Genomic DNA, 16,302 nt, shown 5'->3' on the forward strand with positions numbered 1-16,302 from the left:
ACCCCCCAGAGGATCCTGGGAAGGGCGCCCAGGAGCTGGGAAGGCTGCCAGGGGAGAGAGACGGAGGAGACGAGACAAAGGACTTTGCACTTTCTAAACTTTGGTGTGTCTCTTTGGGTGTGAAAAGGGGAAAGGAACGTGCCAGGGGCCATCTGCCTCGTCTCCGCTCCATTGCCAGATCCGGTGAAGCGCCTGGGAACCGTCCCTTATTTAATTTAATTAAATTATGGGACTTATATGCCGCCCTATCTCCCGAAGGACTCAGGGCGGCTAACAACAATAAAAACAAAAATAAAAACAATGAATACAAATATTAAAAGAAATTATATTTTACAAAGCCCCACTAAAAACCAGTAAAAATTAAAAACATAATTAAAACCCCCAACGTCAGTCCAGGTCGGCCAGTTGGAAAAGATACGTCTTTAGGTTGCGACGAAAGTACCGGAGATCTAGGGCCATCCGAAGTTCTCGGGGGAGCTGATTCCAAAGGGCAGGCGCCCCAACAGAGAAGGCCCTCCCCCTGGGAGTCGCCAGCCGACATTGTCTGGCCAACGGCACCCTGAGGAGACCCTCTCTGTGTGAGCGCACAGGGCGATGGGAAGTTGTCCCCGGCAGCAGACGGTCCTGCAACTATCCCGGGCCTAAGCTTATCCGCTTCGGTTCCCATAACGACTTCGCACCTGTGGATTGGCTGGATGCGAACTGGACAGTTGGGCTCTGAGGTGGGGTTTTGGGAGACGAAAGGCTTAATGTTGCAATTCGCACGGGAAAACTTTAGATCTTGCTTTGCTCCCTTGCTATCACTATCTCTCAATAAAAGTTCCTTTTGAAATAATGCCTGTTTCAAGAGTTCTGCTTTCTTGGGAGGAGTAGTTGAGGCAGGACCTTACACTGTCCCCTGCTTTCTCATCGGGGGGAGGAAGCAACAGGCTCTCACTGTTGGGTTGTTCCTGCTCCTCAGGCCTCTTTTCCTGGGGCCTCTTCCTCTTCCTCATCCTCACCCCCCTTCCCTCCAGGGAAGCTTTCCTCCAGACTGGGGAGTTAGCCTCCCAGCTGCCAGCTCCAGCGTTTCCCAAAATCTCCAGCCTAACTCTTCATAATACTGAAAGTAAAGAACATACTTTGCAATATGGGTTGCAATTGTCAGGTAGACTGCCACTATGGATTGAGGTTCAATTTCTGCTGTAAGGAATGGTTCCCCTGGGGTTGCTTCAGAGGCTCTTCTTGGCCTGCAGGTTCACAGGACTGGAGTCCCTGGGCAGTTTTCCATCAGAGGTCCCAAACCGGTTGGCTGTTCCTGGTGACAAACACACCCTTATGCCAGAAAATGGGCTGGGGTTTTTTTTGGCAAGGGCACCATACGTACCTCTGCCATGGAACTGAGGCTGCTGGAGCGAAGTCACCCCACCCACTGCTGTGAAAGGGGGCTCAGGGAGTGCCTGGCAGCCCCTGGGGTCGGGGTGGTGGTGGTGGTCTGTGTGAAGGTCAGGGAGCGCGTGTGGGGGGGCAGCCTCCCAAGGCAACTCAGGCGGGGAGGTCAAAGATGTCCTGGCAGAGGCACTGGCAGAGGCTGTAGAAGACGCAGAGCAGGAGGCTGGAGGGCACCAGGCTGACCAGCACCAGGCCCAGGTTGGGGCGCTCCACCAGCAGCAGGTAGATGCCTAAGGGCAAGGAGCTGAAGTAGACCAGGCCCAGCAGGCCCAGCAGGCACCGGGGCGCGGCGCGCTGGGGGCCGCACGAGCGAGGGCAGAGGGGCAGCGGGCTGTGGCAGGGCAAGGAGGCCACGCTGGGCGGGCGGTAGAAGCGCATCACGTCCACCAGATCCAGCCCCGCGTGGGCGGCGTGGGCGGCGTCGTCCTCCGGCACCTCCAGCAGGGTGATGACCAGGCAGTCCGAGGAGCGCCGCTTGACGTCGGCCGGGGGCTCCAGCACGCCGGGGCAGAGCAGCAGCTCCGGGGAGGGCGGGGGGCCGCCTCGCTGGCCGAGCAGCGCCAGCAGGCGCCCGTCGTCCGGCAGCCGCGCCACGTCCTCGCCCGGCACGGGCGTCTCCTGCCGGCAGAAGGGGCAGCGCAGCCCGGCGGGGGAGCGGCCCGCCTCGGCCATCCGGCGCAGGCAGCGGGCGCACAGCCGGTGGCGGCAGCCGAGCAGTTTGGGCCGTCGGGCGCGCCCGTCGAAGCTCTCGCAGCAGATGCCGCACTCCGTCTCGGCCGCCGCCGAGCCCAGCGGCGGGGCCCGCTCGCCCCGGCCCTTCGCCAGGGGCATGGCAGCCCCGGGGGGGCCCGGCGCCTGCAGGGGACGGAAAGCAAAGGGGCGTGAGAAGCGGCGCCGAGAAGGGGTCCTGCCTGGCAGTCCCGGGGCAGCGGAGCCAGCTCAACCGACAGCCCGGCTGGTCCGAGACCCCCCCCCCGCCCCGCGTCCGCACAGCAACCGGGCCTTGGGCGCCCGGAGCCAGCGCTGCCGCTCCCAGGGGCGGGGAGCGACTCTGGGGCAGAAATCCTCGCGCTCCCCGCTTGGAGAGCCCCTCCCTGAAGCCCGGCAAGCCCCCGAGCCCCCGTCCCCACGGCCCGCATTGCGGGAAAGGAGGAGGGCTCAGACTCGGCCCTGGGCAGCCCCTCCGCTGCCTGCAGCTGCTCAGCCCCCGCGCCGCCTTCCTCGCCCGGGGAGACCCTCCGCCCCCTTAGCCCCGGGGGGCAAGCAGGCGCGCGGGCGCGGAGGGGGGCAAGGGACCGCCCAAACCCGCGCGGGAGGAGCCTCGCCTGGAAAGACCGCAGCGCCCCCTCCCTCCCTCGGGCCCAGGGACCCCCCGGGCCGGGTCTGCCCCTTGCCTGCTTACCTCGCTGCAGGCGCGAAGAGACCCACCCGCCCGCCCGCCCGCCTCGCAGGGACTGCCGCAGCGCCGGCTGGGCGCTCCCGGGCCGCGGGCATCCGCCTCCCCGTTGCCATGGCGACGCAGACCGAGCCGGTTTGGGCGACGCTCGCCCGGCCCCGAGGCCCCCTCCCCCCTCCCTGAGCCCGCCCCCCTCGCGGGGTCCCGGGTGCGGGCAGGGGCTCCTCGGGCCCGGGGCGGGCAGCGGCTGCCGCGGCCGAAAGAGGCAACCCCCCCCCCCGCTCGTTTCAGTCCCTCGGCGTGGAAGAGCCTCTTAAACGACCGCGTCCCCCAGGCCGCCCCCACGAGAAGATTTCGCCCCCACCCGCTTCTCCGCCTGTGGCCTCGCCGCGCTCTCAGCCGCGGAGACGCGTCTCCGGGCTGCCCTTAAACGGGAGACTCCGGGGAGGCTGGCGGGGTTCCCGAAGCCCCCCGGAATGAAGGAGCTGCCCAGACAGAAGCACCGCAGTCCCAGCGGCCTGAGCCGCCGCTTCGGGTGGGGGGCACAGCTTCCCTCCTCCGTCTTGGCGAGGTGCTTGACAAGACCGTCACTCACCCTTCTGGCCCAGAGCAGAGACGGGGCTGGACGTTCCTGCCGTCTGATGGGTTTGCAACTGGACGGCTGCACGGAGGGAAAGGTGTGTGTGTGTGCGTGGGGGGTCTTCAGCCCTCGTCTTTAAACACTTAAAAAAAGCAAGTAGCGTTCATCAGTTTGTGGGTGACGCCAACTGAAAGAAAGGGGTTCGCCCTGCTACGGGACACAGCAAACTCCTCCATGGAGATTCTCGGTCATCCAGGTCAGTTATCCCAAAGATGCTTTTTCACAAGGCCACTAAACCTTCTTGCTCCACGCCCATTTGCACCACTCAGGCGACTCTGGAGACACAGGCAAACCTCCAGGTGGCCTCAAGGACTCTCTAAAAGAAGGCAAATGACCAGCTGTCTGCAAGGAGTATAAATCCTTCACCGTCCGGTCAGAGCTGGAGAAGCTTCTTGGAGAAGCGAAACGTCTTCAAGGAAAAACAGGAAAGTCCAGTCACCTCCCGGAAAAACACCTCTGGGACCTTCCTGCTAACAATACGGGACCACGTCCAGCAGGGTGATGATGCTCAGCGGTGGAAAGGTCCAGCAGCTGGAGAGGAGGAGGTCGGGAGGGGGAGTCCCAGGGCCGAGCAAGCAGGGTGCCCCAGCGGCTGAAAAAGGCAAAATGCATCCAAAGCAGAGTAACTATTCCGCTCCTCTGGCTTAACCCACTCCTGGAACAACACCTCCCATTCCGGCCTTTGCATTTTGCTTTCATCCCAGAGGAGGTGGGGAAGACAGTGGCAGGTCAAGCAGCCCCACGTTGGAATTCAGATGCTTATTTGGAAGGAGGCCCCCAGACCCAGCGGTCAGAAGAGCCCGCCTGGGACAGAGGTGAGCCTTTCTCCCTCCAGATGACCCACCAGGCAAGTCTGGTGGATCCTGGTCTGGAGCAGGGCTTGGACTGCGTGATGATGATGATGGTCTAATTCACACACTGACATTTTGCCAAATGATTTTAGCAACGTTTGGCTGTTCTGTCCTCCCCGAATAGCAAAATGAAGCTTCTTCCACTGGCTTCAGGGCCTTCGCACGCTTAAATGAGAATATTTTTGGCCAGGATTACAGTATGATATGCCACAGGTTCCCCTCCACCTTTGCAGTCAGATGCTGCTTGCATTTCAAATACTTTTTATTATTGCAGAAACGGCTGCTTCAGAGCCAAGAGGCCGCTTGGAGGCGACACAGCGCCACCCGGCCCAACTGGCCTGGAAAAGGCAGGGTGGCGGGACCCTGGCCCACCAGAGACCACCACCAGGCAGGATGGGCAGTGTGTGCGTGCGTTATGCACACCTCTAGGGCTGGGGATGCAACCACGCGGCAGCCCATCTAAAGGGGACCCCCCCACCCCGAGTTCCCACTGGCGGACCTTTGCCAACTCTTCAAGGTGTGGAAGACCCTTCCCAGCTTTTGGGTGGGGTGAGGGTCTTCCACTCACCAGGCGCCTGAGCCCCCTCCCGGCTCCATCCAGGCCAGCCTCCTGTTCCTGCAGGGACCGTCCAGCCCCCCCTGCAGAAACCTGGAAATCGCAGGAGGCGCGGCGACAGGTGGCCCTCGGCTTATGACCGCTCATTTAGTGACTGGAGCTATAACAACACTGAAAAAAGTGACTTAGGACCGTTGTGGCATGTCCCAGGGTCACGTGATCAAAATTTGGATATTTGGCAACTAGTTCGTATTTACGACGGTGGCAGCGTCCCACAGAGGTGCCATTTCCCTTTTGCAACCTTCTGACAAGCCAAATCAAGGGGGAGGCCAGACTCGCTTAACGTCCGTGTTACTAACCTAAGAGCTGCAGTGACTCACTTAACCACTTTGGCAAGACAAGACGTAAAATGGGGCAAAACTCAACAGCCGTCTCGCTTGGCGAAATTATGGGCTGGGCTGCTGGTTGTGAAGGCGAGGACCCCCTGTACTCGCCACGGAAAGTTACGTGGCTGGCTGGATTCCTCCCCCTGGAGCCCTGGGCAAGACAGGCAGCCACGCGGGGGGGGGGGTAGTCCACCGAGGCCCACTCAGCCCCCCAGGGACCCTCATGCCTGCCCCCCGGGTGCCACTCTGCTCCCCCAGCCACGGAACCGTGACTGGAGGCAGGAGAGGCGCCATGGCTGCAGATGTGGGAATAGGGAGGGGTGACCCCACAAGGAAATGGGGTTTCTCGAGGGCAAGGGAGAGCCCCGAGGTCAAGCGGCCAGACGGACGTTATCCAAGCTGGCCAACAACCTCAATGGGGCCCCGCCAGCCTCGTCACGGCCGTCCCCGAGCCAATCCTTCACAGAACAGCCGGCAGGCCTGGGCAGGTGATAATGCTGGTTTTTAATGTTCCTAAGAACTAGAAACAAAATCCAAAATAGACTTTTTCCCCCCACCCCTTTGCTCTTTCAATAAAAGTCATAAAATGGTTAGCATAGTTAAATTAAACCCTTTTAAAAAACAGAAACAATGCTCTCCTGGAAAGCCAGGAGCCTCAGGTGGAAACAGACAACTACCAAAGGGCTGCCGAGACCTTCTGCTCTCTCTCTCACACGCAGGCAAGTCCTCTGCTCTGCGACGGACGATAAACGGCGCCAGTGGGAATATGCAACGGGCACGCTGGGGAAGAACGGGGATGAGGCCACGAGGGCAGCCACCACAGGGAGACGTATTTACACGACTGCTTTCCCCACGCGCAGAGGCGGGGGTGGGCCGCCCGGCCCCACTTCCACAGGCTCCCCGGCCCTCCCTTTCTGCCCAGCTGGGGAGACCGGGGAGGCGGCTGGCCCCGCTCTGGCGGGCACAGCCCCAAGGAGGCCTGCAGCTCATCCAGGGGACACGAGGGGGGCCCCGTCAGTGCCAGCCCCGGGTCCTGGCCGCTCCCCTCCTGCTGCTCCGGAGCGGTCCAATTGTCCCTCTCGGCCTCTCAGCCCTTGCCCGTCAGTTGGGGGTCGACTCTCGGCTGGCACTCTGCTGCTCCCGGACCGGCTCCGGATCCTTGTCGGAGGCCGAAGAGGCGGCGGGGGGAACCTCGGCACGCCCCGAGTGCTTGTAGGCAGTGAGCAGCTCGTGCAGGCGCTCCTGGGTGGGCTCCCACTTGGAGAAGCCCGCGTTGTTCTGCAGGAACAGCACCGCCGTGTTGTGCACGGCTTTGTAGTACATATCCTCCCTGCAAAGGCAGAAGGCCAGCGCTCAAAGGCCCCTCCGAGGCAGAGCTGGCTTTCCGTGGGGCAGGAGGCGGGTGATCTCCTGCCCTCCTGCTTTGCCCTGGACAGTCCTTGCAAGAGCCACCCTGCGCCTGGCCTGGCATCAGGAGCTTTTCAATTCCAGCCCCCGACTTAGAAGGCGGCCCGGCCAGTAGCGCTGGGCCAGAGGCCCGGAAGTGTCCCCGCTGGGCAGATGGGCCACTGAGTCCACTCCAGGCGGGCGCAGGGCTGATCCTGGTACCTGCCTCTAAGAGTCTTCCGGGCGCTCGGTCACCCCGCCCTTCCTCCTTTGTGAAAGGGTTCCAGTGGGAGTTGTGGGGAGAGAGAGCGGGGGAAGAGCTGTGCAGAGGCCGTGTCCCCCTCCCTGCTGAACAGTCCAGTCTCGGGGAAGGAGGCCAGGCTGTGTGGAAAGGAGGCCCTCGGAATGGGGGGGGGTAAGCCCCTCAAGGCAGCTCCTCTCAGGAAGAGGCTCCCCAGCCCTGGGAAGGCTTGGAGGAGAGAAGGAACCCCAGAATGGAGGGGGGAGCAGTTTGGCCTAGTGGTGAGGAAGCTGGTGGAAACTGGGAGACAGGGAGTTATAGTCCCCGCCTGAGGCACCAAAGCTGGCTGGGTGACTCTGGGCCAATCACTAGGAGGGGGTGAGTTCTAATCCTCCCTTGGGCACCTTTCTCAGCCTGGGGGGGGGTGGCGGAAGGAGGGCAACTGCCTCGAGTTCTGCAGTCCAAAAGCCGCCCCCCTCCGGACCCCCAGCTTACTTCTTGCAGAGGTGTTGGGAGCCGCTGCGGTACTTGTGGTCGAAGGCCGGCAGGACGAGCTGCTGCCGCTTGAAGCGACTCTGCTCCATGCGCGTCAGGGAGGTCGGGGGAGGGTCCCGCCACTCCGGGATGAAGACGATGAAGGACAGGGGCTCGCCGGAGACCTCCAGCAGTTTCTGAGGCACACGGAAGAGGTGGGTAGGCTGAGCTGACGCCCCCCCTCCGGCCTCCCCGGGGGAGGGGCAGCCGAGGGGGCCTTACCTCAAAGTGGGTCACCATGACGTCCATCAGCTCCTCGCAGAAGGGGGGGTTGGCCTGGAAGGAGCCGCTGATGGGGAAGAAGTCCAGGCAAGGCCTGAGGGGAAGGAGGAGGTAGCTGAGGCCAGCCGGGCCCTCCCCTAACCTGGCCCAGCAGGCCGGGGCCCCCCCGCCAGCACCTGAGCCCCGGGCAGGCTGGAGGGCGGCAGGTGGGCACTCACCCTCTGGACCCGAAGTAGCCGTCCGTGTCCAGGAAGGCCGAGCAGTACTGCTTGAAGTAGCAGTTCAAGGGGGAGGCGAAGCACTCAAAGCTCACGCCGAAGAGCTTGTGGAGGGCCTCGAAGACGTGCACCGGGAGCGCCCCCTGCAGGCCGGTGCCCTCGTGGAGCCCAACGCCGAACATCATCTGGGGAGGACGGCCAGAAGCCCACTGGGAAAAGCAGGGCCGGCTGCAGAGCCTGGCCCTCCCGGGCCGAACCCCCCGGCCCCTCCTCGCCCCCTCCAGCCCAGCCCAGCCGGACAGCCGTACCTGGTACCTGCGGAGAAGGCACCAAACCCTGGGCAGGAAGTGCTCGAAGTTGGCGTCGTCGATGCAGCTGTAGCGATAAAGCAGCCACTGCGAAGGAGAGAGGCGCTCTGCAAGGGCACCGAAGGGGGGGGGACAAGGCCTCCCCCCTCCCAGGCCGTGCCTCAAAGGCCCCCCCCGTCCTCCCCCCTCCCTGCCCCCAAACGCCACGCACCAGCTTGCTGAAGTAGCTGCGGCTGACTTTTACCACCTCGCCCTTGTAGCGTACGCAGACCAGGCTGTTCTCCACGTGCATCTCCATGCTGGGCAGCGAGGGCGACGGGACAGCCAGCCGCAGAGGGTAGCAGTAAACAAGACGGTCCTGGACGTCGGGAGGGTCCACCTCAGCTGGGGATGATGGGAGGTTAGTCCCAAAGATCCTGCGCCCCCTCCCCGACAAAAAGCCTATCCAAACCAGAACGGGGGCGCCCGTCTGCCCCGCCTCGGCCCCCAGCCGCCCCCCCTTGCAGCTACCGGAGATGTTGTGCTCCTTGAGGATGGCCAGGTGCTTCTCGCGGATGCGCTTGACGTATTCCAGGGAGATGTGGTAGATCTTGCTGCAGATGCCCTCCACAGAATCCTTGGCGGCCGCAGAGACGTGGGGGCCACACTGCTTGCGCAGGTGCTCCAGCCGGTCCTACACGTAGGAGGCAGAAGCCGGGGCCCTCAGGAACTTCCCAGGGTGGAGGTCCTGCTCCGGGGATGCTCCTCTCCTGGGGCCGGGTGTGTGTGTGTGTGAAAGCTCACCCAACAAATGCCAACCACTGAAGAGGGTTCAAGGATCATCCTATTTTCTAGCCTGTCACCCAGCTGAGCCCAGAGCAGACGGGACTTATACAAAACTGGCTCCAGACAGCCCGAGTATGTCTAAAGATTAGCTGGAGACCCGAGAGAGAAAACTCCGTTCTACAACCGATAAGGACACAAGATTCCCTTGGAGAGAGGAAGGGGGACAAGTATTCTTTGAAACAGCAGCTTCCAAGATATCCGACAGGCATCTCACGGTTATTCTCAGTGACCCAGGAGGGGGAGAAATAAGGCACGGCCTATTCTACCGCCTTTGCCCAAAGCCTAAATTCTCTTGGCAGGTATTCGCACCTGGACAATAAATCAGCAGGTAAACAAGAAGTCTGTGCTTAGAGGTAAAGGGTCCCTGCAAGTTTTACCCTGCTAGTTGTGAGGACTTTAGGGGGCGGGGCCATCTCTGCTTGCTAAGACAAAGAGCCAGGAATGTCCAGAAACGTTCCCGCCGTCATGTGGCCATTATTACACCACGCTGCAGCACAGTTTGCATCTGCGTGGCCAGTATTACATCACGCTGCAGCACACAGCTTGCATCTGCCTGCTTTTGAACTGCTAGTCTGGCAGGAGCTGGGACAAGTGACGGGCGCTCGCTCCACCTACAGCACTCGGGTCTACTCTAAGACTAACCACTTCGCCTCCGTATCCCCCTGGGTCCACACACCCAGAGTACCAATGCCAAATACAGCCCAGGACCCCCTGCCCATAAAAGCAAAGCTCTGAAGTGGCCCAGCCACCCCCTCAACCTCAACCGCCTCCCTGCGGAAAGAGGCCAACCCACCATGTAGTCCTCCTTGGAGGCCGAGCGATCCCGTCGCAGCCAGCTGAAGGTGTCTTCTACGTTCCACTTCACCACCTTCCGGCTGTCTGGAGAGGCGCTCCTGCACACCGAGAGAAAGACCCGCTTGTCAGGCTCCAAAAACCAAGGACACATGGTGATTCTTCCAGGCAGATTTCTTTGTTGCTCCGTACCTACGGACAGAATCTTGCCAGACTGAAGCAGACGACTACCGACCGGAAGCACGCCCTCTGGGAATTATCAGGGAGGAGACGTCTTCGCCCTCTTTCTCCCACACAGACTATCTGGGCTGAGCCATCTCTTGCTCCTTTGGAAAGCAGCCCCTCCCTCCTGGGACTCCAGACCACACTCCATCACACCTGCGGACCCCGGGCCCACACTCTGAAGGTCAACCAGCATCTGGAGAGCCTCGTCCTGGTGCCTCCGGCCACTTCTTTGGCGGCTGGCGTCACCTCCTTCCCTAGGCCCACCTCCCTCCCCTCTTGGATTGCCCTCTGGGAAGAACAGGGCTCCATCCTCCTAAAACAGGGGTCCACCCGTTAAAATAGCAGAGTCTGCCCCTACCTGGATTCAATCAGCCGCTTGGCAGCTTCGGCATATTTGAAAAGCAACCGCTTGGCTTCTTCTCGGAACTTGATTCGGGACAATCTGCGGGGGGAGGCAGAAGAGGGAGAGGGCTGAAGGTTGGGCTCCAGGGGAAGCTTCAGAAGGTGTCCCTCGCACCCGTCGCCTCTTTCCTGCCCTACCTGATGGGAATGTCATTCATGATTTCTCGGAACATGGAGGGAGACACGACGGGCTCGCAGCTGCTGGGCAGCAAAGGGTCTGAGCCCTTGTCCACCACTTTCCGCTCCAGCATCCAGCGGTTGAAGGACTCACGGGGAGGATCAATTCCTGAGGGGAGAGCCAGAGAGGGGCAGCTGGGCTCGGCCCCCTTCCCCAAGGCCCACCCGGCAGTCAACGGGGGGGAGGGGGGCAGACGTTACCCTCCCGCTGCTGGCAGAGCTCCCGGTAATGCTGCCGCAGCTTCAGCACCAACTGGGAGCGGAGCAGCTCCACGTCCGGGTGAGGGGGCAGCACATCTGACGGGGGCCGCTGCTTGACTACGGCATTGGTCTGAACATCCAGGTCCCAGTAGACTCTGCCGAAGGAAACCCACTTGCAGCAACCGTTACGCAGCTCGCCCCGTCCCAAGCCCAGAAAAGGGTCGGGGGAAACCAAGCCCATCTTCTACTGAACGCTGCTCAGCTTCACGGGCTACGGAGGTTCACTGCCGCAAGGATGCCCTCGATCTGCCCTTCCAGGCCAACCACGGGCTGGGCAGGGACGCCGCCTATTCTTTTACGGTGGACGAACCTTTAGCCAAGCCCGGGGCTCTCCTCTCTTTCCTGCTTTTGAGTCATCGTCCCTGATTCCCGATGACTCCGCAGACGAGTCCCTGCAGTTTTCTTGGCAAGGTTTTTCAGAAGCAGCTGCCCTTGGCTGCCGCTTCCTCGGGCTGTGAGAGAGGCCCGAGTCACCCCACTGGCGCCTTGCCCGAGGCGGGAGCAGAGCTTACAGCCAGGTGCCTTAACCACTACCCCAGCTGGCTACCAGAGAAAGCATTTCCCCAGAGTTCCATCTATTAGGCCAGAAATGCTGCCCGTCAGAGGCCGGGATGCCTATCTGGGCTTAAGCATTAAACCAGATTCCAGGGCTGCAATTACAACTGCAAAAACAGGAACTTTTGAACTGAGGGGAACGTGCAGAACTGCAAAATTCAATCGTTTTTGAGGGAAAAAATGAGGTTTGAAGCAATAATCAGACAGAAGGCTTCTGTGACTGCCAGGGATTAGACTCGCTCTCCGCTGCAGGGCCTGCCCTACCCAAGACCCTCCGTGGTCTCGGGGCTCCCGGGGGCCCTTCCCCAGGCAAGATGACGAGGCGTCCTCAGGCACTTGGCCCCAAAGGCTCAGTGGGCCCCTCTGGGTGGATCTGATTAGGGGTTCTTTTAATCGTAATTTTATTAAAAATTACAAGCACAACAATAAAAAACTAACATAAACAAACAAAGGAAAAAAAGAATAAAGACTAATATAAACTATAAGATAAAATACTCTTGTGTAGAAAAGAAAAACAGAAAATAGAAAAAGATAGGAAAGAATACAATAAAAAATATAGAAAAATATAAAAACGGTAAAACAAAAAAAGAAAAAATATAGTAAAGATAAATGACTTTCCTCTTCATCACGAAACAAAAACACTTTAGCTTTTTAGTAACATATCACCTCCTCTTAAAATAATGTCTTTGATTAATTTAGTTGTGGTTTTTAATTAGAACCATTTTTAAACCTCAGGCGTATATTACGTTATTATTCCCGCAAATCGGGGCGTCGAACCTTGCCCACTTTAAGTCCTGTGGACCAGAATTCCCCAGCTGGCATAGCTCGGCCTTAAAGTTGCCAAGGTTGGACACACCCGTTGTGCATGTTATTGTTCACCGCTTTTGCCCTGCTCGAGAGACGAGACGCTCCACAAATTGCTTAAATGAAAAACGAGTCAGTTCAAAAGATCGCTCACGAGAAAGACGGTGGACTTATGTCCTCTGCGGACAATGCAAGTTTTAAAAGCTACACTTTTAAAGCCAGAAAATACCATACTTTTCCTTTTACAAGAAGCAGGAGGGCAGGATCAGAGAGAACGAAAAGCTGCCATTTTTCTAAGGAAAGGTGTACAGAACTACGTGAAGGTTACTCATTACAAGCTCAGAAAGCAGCTGAGAGTCGCATCCCGAAGTCTGACTCACTCCGTGGGTCGCAGGAGAGCCGCCTGCCTGTCCTCGGGAGAGACGCCCCACACCTTCAACAGGGGCGTCCCGGGAGTGCTGGGGGCTGGCTGAGCCGTGGGGTTTGCCGGTAACTCCATCTGAAAGTGAGCAATGCCACGTTACCTTGGGGAGAAACAGCAGAGCTCACCAAACGGCCAGAACCGGCTCCTCCCTCGGCACACCCGCCAGCTGCAGAGCGGAGGCCGACAGACTCGTCCAGGGGCTGCGGGGAACGCCTGAACCTTCCAGGTAGAAAAAGGGGCAGGCCGGAGAGCGAGGCGAAGGAGGCGGCTGGCAGGAAGGCTGTGCCAGGGATGTTGGTAGAGCCCAGAGTTCTCCAGGGCGCAAGCAGACTCCAGCTTGGGGCCCTGTCTGCTCCCCTGTCCCATCGGCCAACGCCAGCCCTCGGAGGCGGATTATCAATTACGAATGCTCACTTTCATTGCAAATGGCAGAGGCAGAATTGGGGGGGGGAACAGGAAGGCCGGAAATTGTTCAACAGACTGCGCACACAAGACCCAGAGACCCTCTGGACAAAGGGGGCGCTCCAGCGGCTTCTGCCCTTTGCAACTGTGGTGTCATTATGTATACCTATCCGTGGTGTCCTGATCAGCAGCACCTCATGGCAGCGCGACAGAACACAATTAATGTTGCTAGTTTCTGGGCAAGATCTGTTTAAACCGGTACGTATTTTAATCCTCTATTTTATAGTTTACATTTTATGTGGTATAGGCGGCCTTATTTTAATTGGGATGCTTTTAGCAGAAATAAAATTAGCAGAATCTAGCAGCTCTGAGCGGGGCTCCCTTCAAAGAGAACTGGAGTAGGTCAAATCAGGGCCTTGACCTTCTGCTTTGGACTCAGCTTCCTCTCATCTCTGACCGCTGCTTGGTCGGCTTTTCCTGCTCTCTTCTCCCCAGCCTTCCACTCCTCCAGGTTCTGCCCTCCCAAGCCACCGTCCTGGGCCCGTGTGTGTGTGTGTGTGTGTGTGTGTGTGTGTGTGTGTGTCTCCCTACCTTGGGCTTTTTCGCAAGATTGCCGCTGGGCTGACCCTCCTCAGACAGCCTCCGTTTGCATAGCCTGCTTTCCGCAGCGGCCACTTCACCGGCTCCCCCTTCGGCAGGCCCTGGGGTGGCATTCAGACCCAGAGGGTCCGACTGGGAAGCCCAAAGAGAGAACCGTTAGCACCGCCTTGGGGTTTCCCATCCCGCCCCAATGAGCTGTGCGAGCAGTCAAGGGATGCTCCAGGAGGCCATGCCCGGAGCAGCCAAGCCAGCCACTCACAATGACATCATGCTGCCCCAGCAGCGGCATCTCCCACAGCGACTGGTTGGTGAAGCGGTTGAAGTAGTACGGGCGGTTCTCTCGCTTACTCCAGCACTTCTCCCAGCCCGCCTGCACCAGCTCATCTGTGGGGGAGGCAACAGCACCCAGTGTCACGGCAGGGGGTGGTGTTTGGTGTTGGAGCCCCCCCCCGTGTCAGCAGTTTCCCACAGCCGCCTCCGCGGCCAAGGAGTACCTGGCAGATCCTGCACCAGACGGGCGGGTTTGGGGGAGCCCGGCTGATTCTGCTGGGAGGTGCTGGGAGAGTGGCTCATGAGGGCAGCCTCCTCCCTGGAGCTGCCGTGGTTCTCATTGGCCATGTTGCAGCATCGGCACTGGAGAAAAACAAGGAAATGGCATCACGGCGACTCCTGCCCACAGCCGATTCTGGGCATCATGCAAGCAACGCTGGCAGGGCACCGCTCGGCTGTGGGGTGATCTGCTCAAACCTGCCAGGCTGCAGAAGCCTCTGGGGAATCAGCTTTGAATTCCAACAGTTTCAGCATGGCCGAGAAGCCCAGGCAGCTTCAGGGCTCTGAACCAACACACCGCACGCACACACACGCACGGTGGTGCTTCTTACAATCTTACTGTAAGACTCCACTAGCGCAGGGAAGGCGTGCCAACCCCTCTTCCAGGTATCTCCCTGCTTAAGCCTGGCTCGCTGCTTTTTCCCATTCCAGCTGCTAAGCCTCGCTCAACTCTGACCGTCTTTGCAGACGGTTGCAGGACTTTCGAGGGTGCAGCGATGGGAACTCGGTGTGTTCGGCCTAAAGGGCCCAGAGCAGCCCCTCGACCCATGACGGGGGGGCCACGGGAGCAATTTATTCAAGGGCCCTGGGGAGGGGGGCTCCAGGGGTCACAGAGCAGGGTCGCAGGCTGGCTCTGCCCCCAGCTCTCCCTGCTTCCCAGGCGGGCGAAACGAGGACCCAGAGGGTCGCATGGGGGGGGCGGCATCGGGCTGGCCCTGCACACCGCCCGGAGGGGTCGGGAAGCGCGGCGGGGAGGAAGCGGACCAGATTTTCTCTAAGGGAGGCGTTGCTCTCGCCCTTCTCCAGAGCAGCGGCGGGGGGGGGGACCCGGCAGGCGGAGCATTCGTGCAGCGGGGCGGACTAGAAGACCTCTGGGGCTCCCTTCCAGCCTCATGGCAAATCGCTCGTGTTCACTTCTGCTCCCGTCCCTCCACCGAGCCGGGGCCCGGAGAGGCCCGGCCGGGGTGGGGTTGGGGGGGCAGAACCCCCGGCTGCCGCTCGAGCGGAGCCGCTCCCGCCCGGCCCACGTGGCCGCCGCCGCCCCCGCCGCCTCCCTCTGCGCCGCGGAGGCCCCGGCTGGGCTGCGCCGGGCCCTTCCGGGGCGGCGGCTCGCTCGGCTCTGCGCAGAAGCGCCCGGGCGGAAGAGAGGAGCGGGCGGCGGCGGCGGCGGGGCGAGAGGGGTGCCGGGGACGCTCCGGAGGCGGCCGCCCCTTCCCGGCCCCGGGGCTCGGCGAGGCGGCGGAGGCCAGGGGCTCCGGCACGGGGAGGGAGGGAGGGAGGGCGAGGAAGAGGAGCGGCGGCGGCGGGTGCGCGGACGGGGGGGGGCAGGCGGGTGCGCGCCCAACATGGCGGCGGGAGAGGCGGCGCCTCCTCTCCTGCCCGCCCGCCGCCCGCGGCTCGTCAGCGCGGGAGCTTTCTGCGCCCCGGCGCCGCGCCCCCTGCTCGCCGGGGAAGGCCTCCGGGCTCGCCGTGCCGCCCCTCACCTGCGGCCGGGGCCCGGGGTCGCTGGGGGTCGCTCAGCTTCCCGCCGCCGTCGCGCCGCTGCCTCGCCCTGGCAGCCGCCGCCGCCATCTTGTATTCGGGACCCGCGGCCACCCGCGCGCAGGCGTCGGACACGCCCTGCGGTGCGCCCTGCGCACGCGCCGCGCCGTAAGGCGCGCAAGCGCAGTTCGGCCTCCCGCCGACCGGCCCGCGCATGGGCAGAGCGAGGGCGGCGGCGAAGAAGCGCCGGGCGACGCCATCTTGTCGGGGCCTGTGAGGCCTCCCGGCCGTCGGTCCCGGCGCGGCCTCGGACTCGGCTCCCCCCGATTTCCGCAGGTCGAAGCCCGCTTTCCCCCTCTCGGGCGGGAGACGGCACCTGTGGCGGAGGGCGCTGCTGCATCGGGCGCAGGGGACAGGAGCCGGTGACGCTCCCGAGCCTGGCAGTGAAATCTTTGCGGAAAAAGGCGGGTCCTGAGCTGCACCGACGGAGGGAAGGAATCGAGAAGTGTGTCAGTGCCGCCTTACAAAGCCTTAGCAAGGACCCACCTGGAACCCTGCTTCCAATTTTGGCCACTGCATCACAAAAGAGACGCTGAGACTTTGGAACAAGTGCAGAGAAGAAGAACTAAGACGAT

The 16,302-nt window shown here is 61.2% G+C and overlaps 2 protein-coding genes across 3 annotated transcripts; both read right to left on the minus strand.

Moving 5' to 3' along the window:
• Positions 1–305: 305 nt before the first annotated feature.
• Positions 306–5,625, minus strand: LOC308666053 (E3 ubiquitin-protein ligase RNF182-like). The gene is made up of 2 exons (XM_081324531.1): positions 3,423–5,625; positions 306–2,286 (listed from the first exon to the last, which is right to left on the minus strand). Exon 2 carries the CDS (start codon positions 2,260–2,262, stop codon positions 1,525–1,527), a length of 738 nt encoding a protein of 245 aa, XP_081180657.1. The 5' UTR covers positions 2,263–2,286; positions 3,423–5,625; the 3' UTR covers positions 306–1,524.
• A 120-nt stretch (positions 5,626–5,745) lies between these two features.
• Positions 5,746–15,812, minus strand: PCIF1 (phosphorylated CTD interacting factor 1). 2 transcript variants are annotated; one of them, XM_081324525.1, is made up of 16 exons: positions 15,670–15,812; positions 14,131–14,269; positions 13,896–14,020; positions 13,628–13,768; positions 12,591–12,709; positions 10,792–10,946; positions 10,552–10,699; positions 10,370–10,453; positions 9,788–9,887; positions 8,680–8,842; positions 8,381–8,553; positions 8,170–8,256; positions 7,862–8,070; positions 7,644–7,737; positions 7,383–7,558; positions 5,746–6,590 (listed from the first exon to the last, which is right to left on the minus strand). In XM_081324525.1, the coding sequence occupies exons 2-16, from the start codon at positions 14,252–14,254 to the stop codon at positions 6,362–6,364; spliced, it is 2,127 nt and encodes a 708-aa protein (XP_081180651.1). In that variant the 5' UTR covers positions 14,255–14,269; positions 15,670–15,812; the 3' UTR covers positions 5,746–6,361. The 2 variants fall into 2 exon arrangements, with proteins under 2 accessions (XP_081180651.1, XP_081180652.1); XM_081324526.1 differs by having other exon boundaries at positions 7,862–8,046; positions 15,670–15,811.
• Positions 15,813–16,302: the final 490 nt, after the last annotated feature.

Source organism: Vipera berus (assembly GCF_964194415.1).
Source record: "Vipera berus genome assembly, chromosome: 3".
Taxonomy (NCBI): Eukaryota; Metazoa; Chordata; class Lepidosauria; order Squamata; family Viperidae; genus Vipera; species Vipera berus.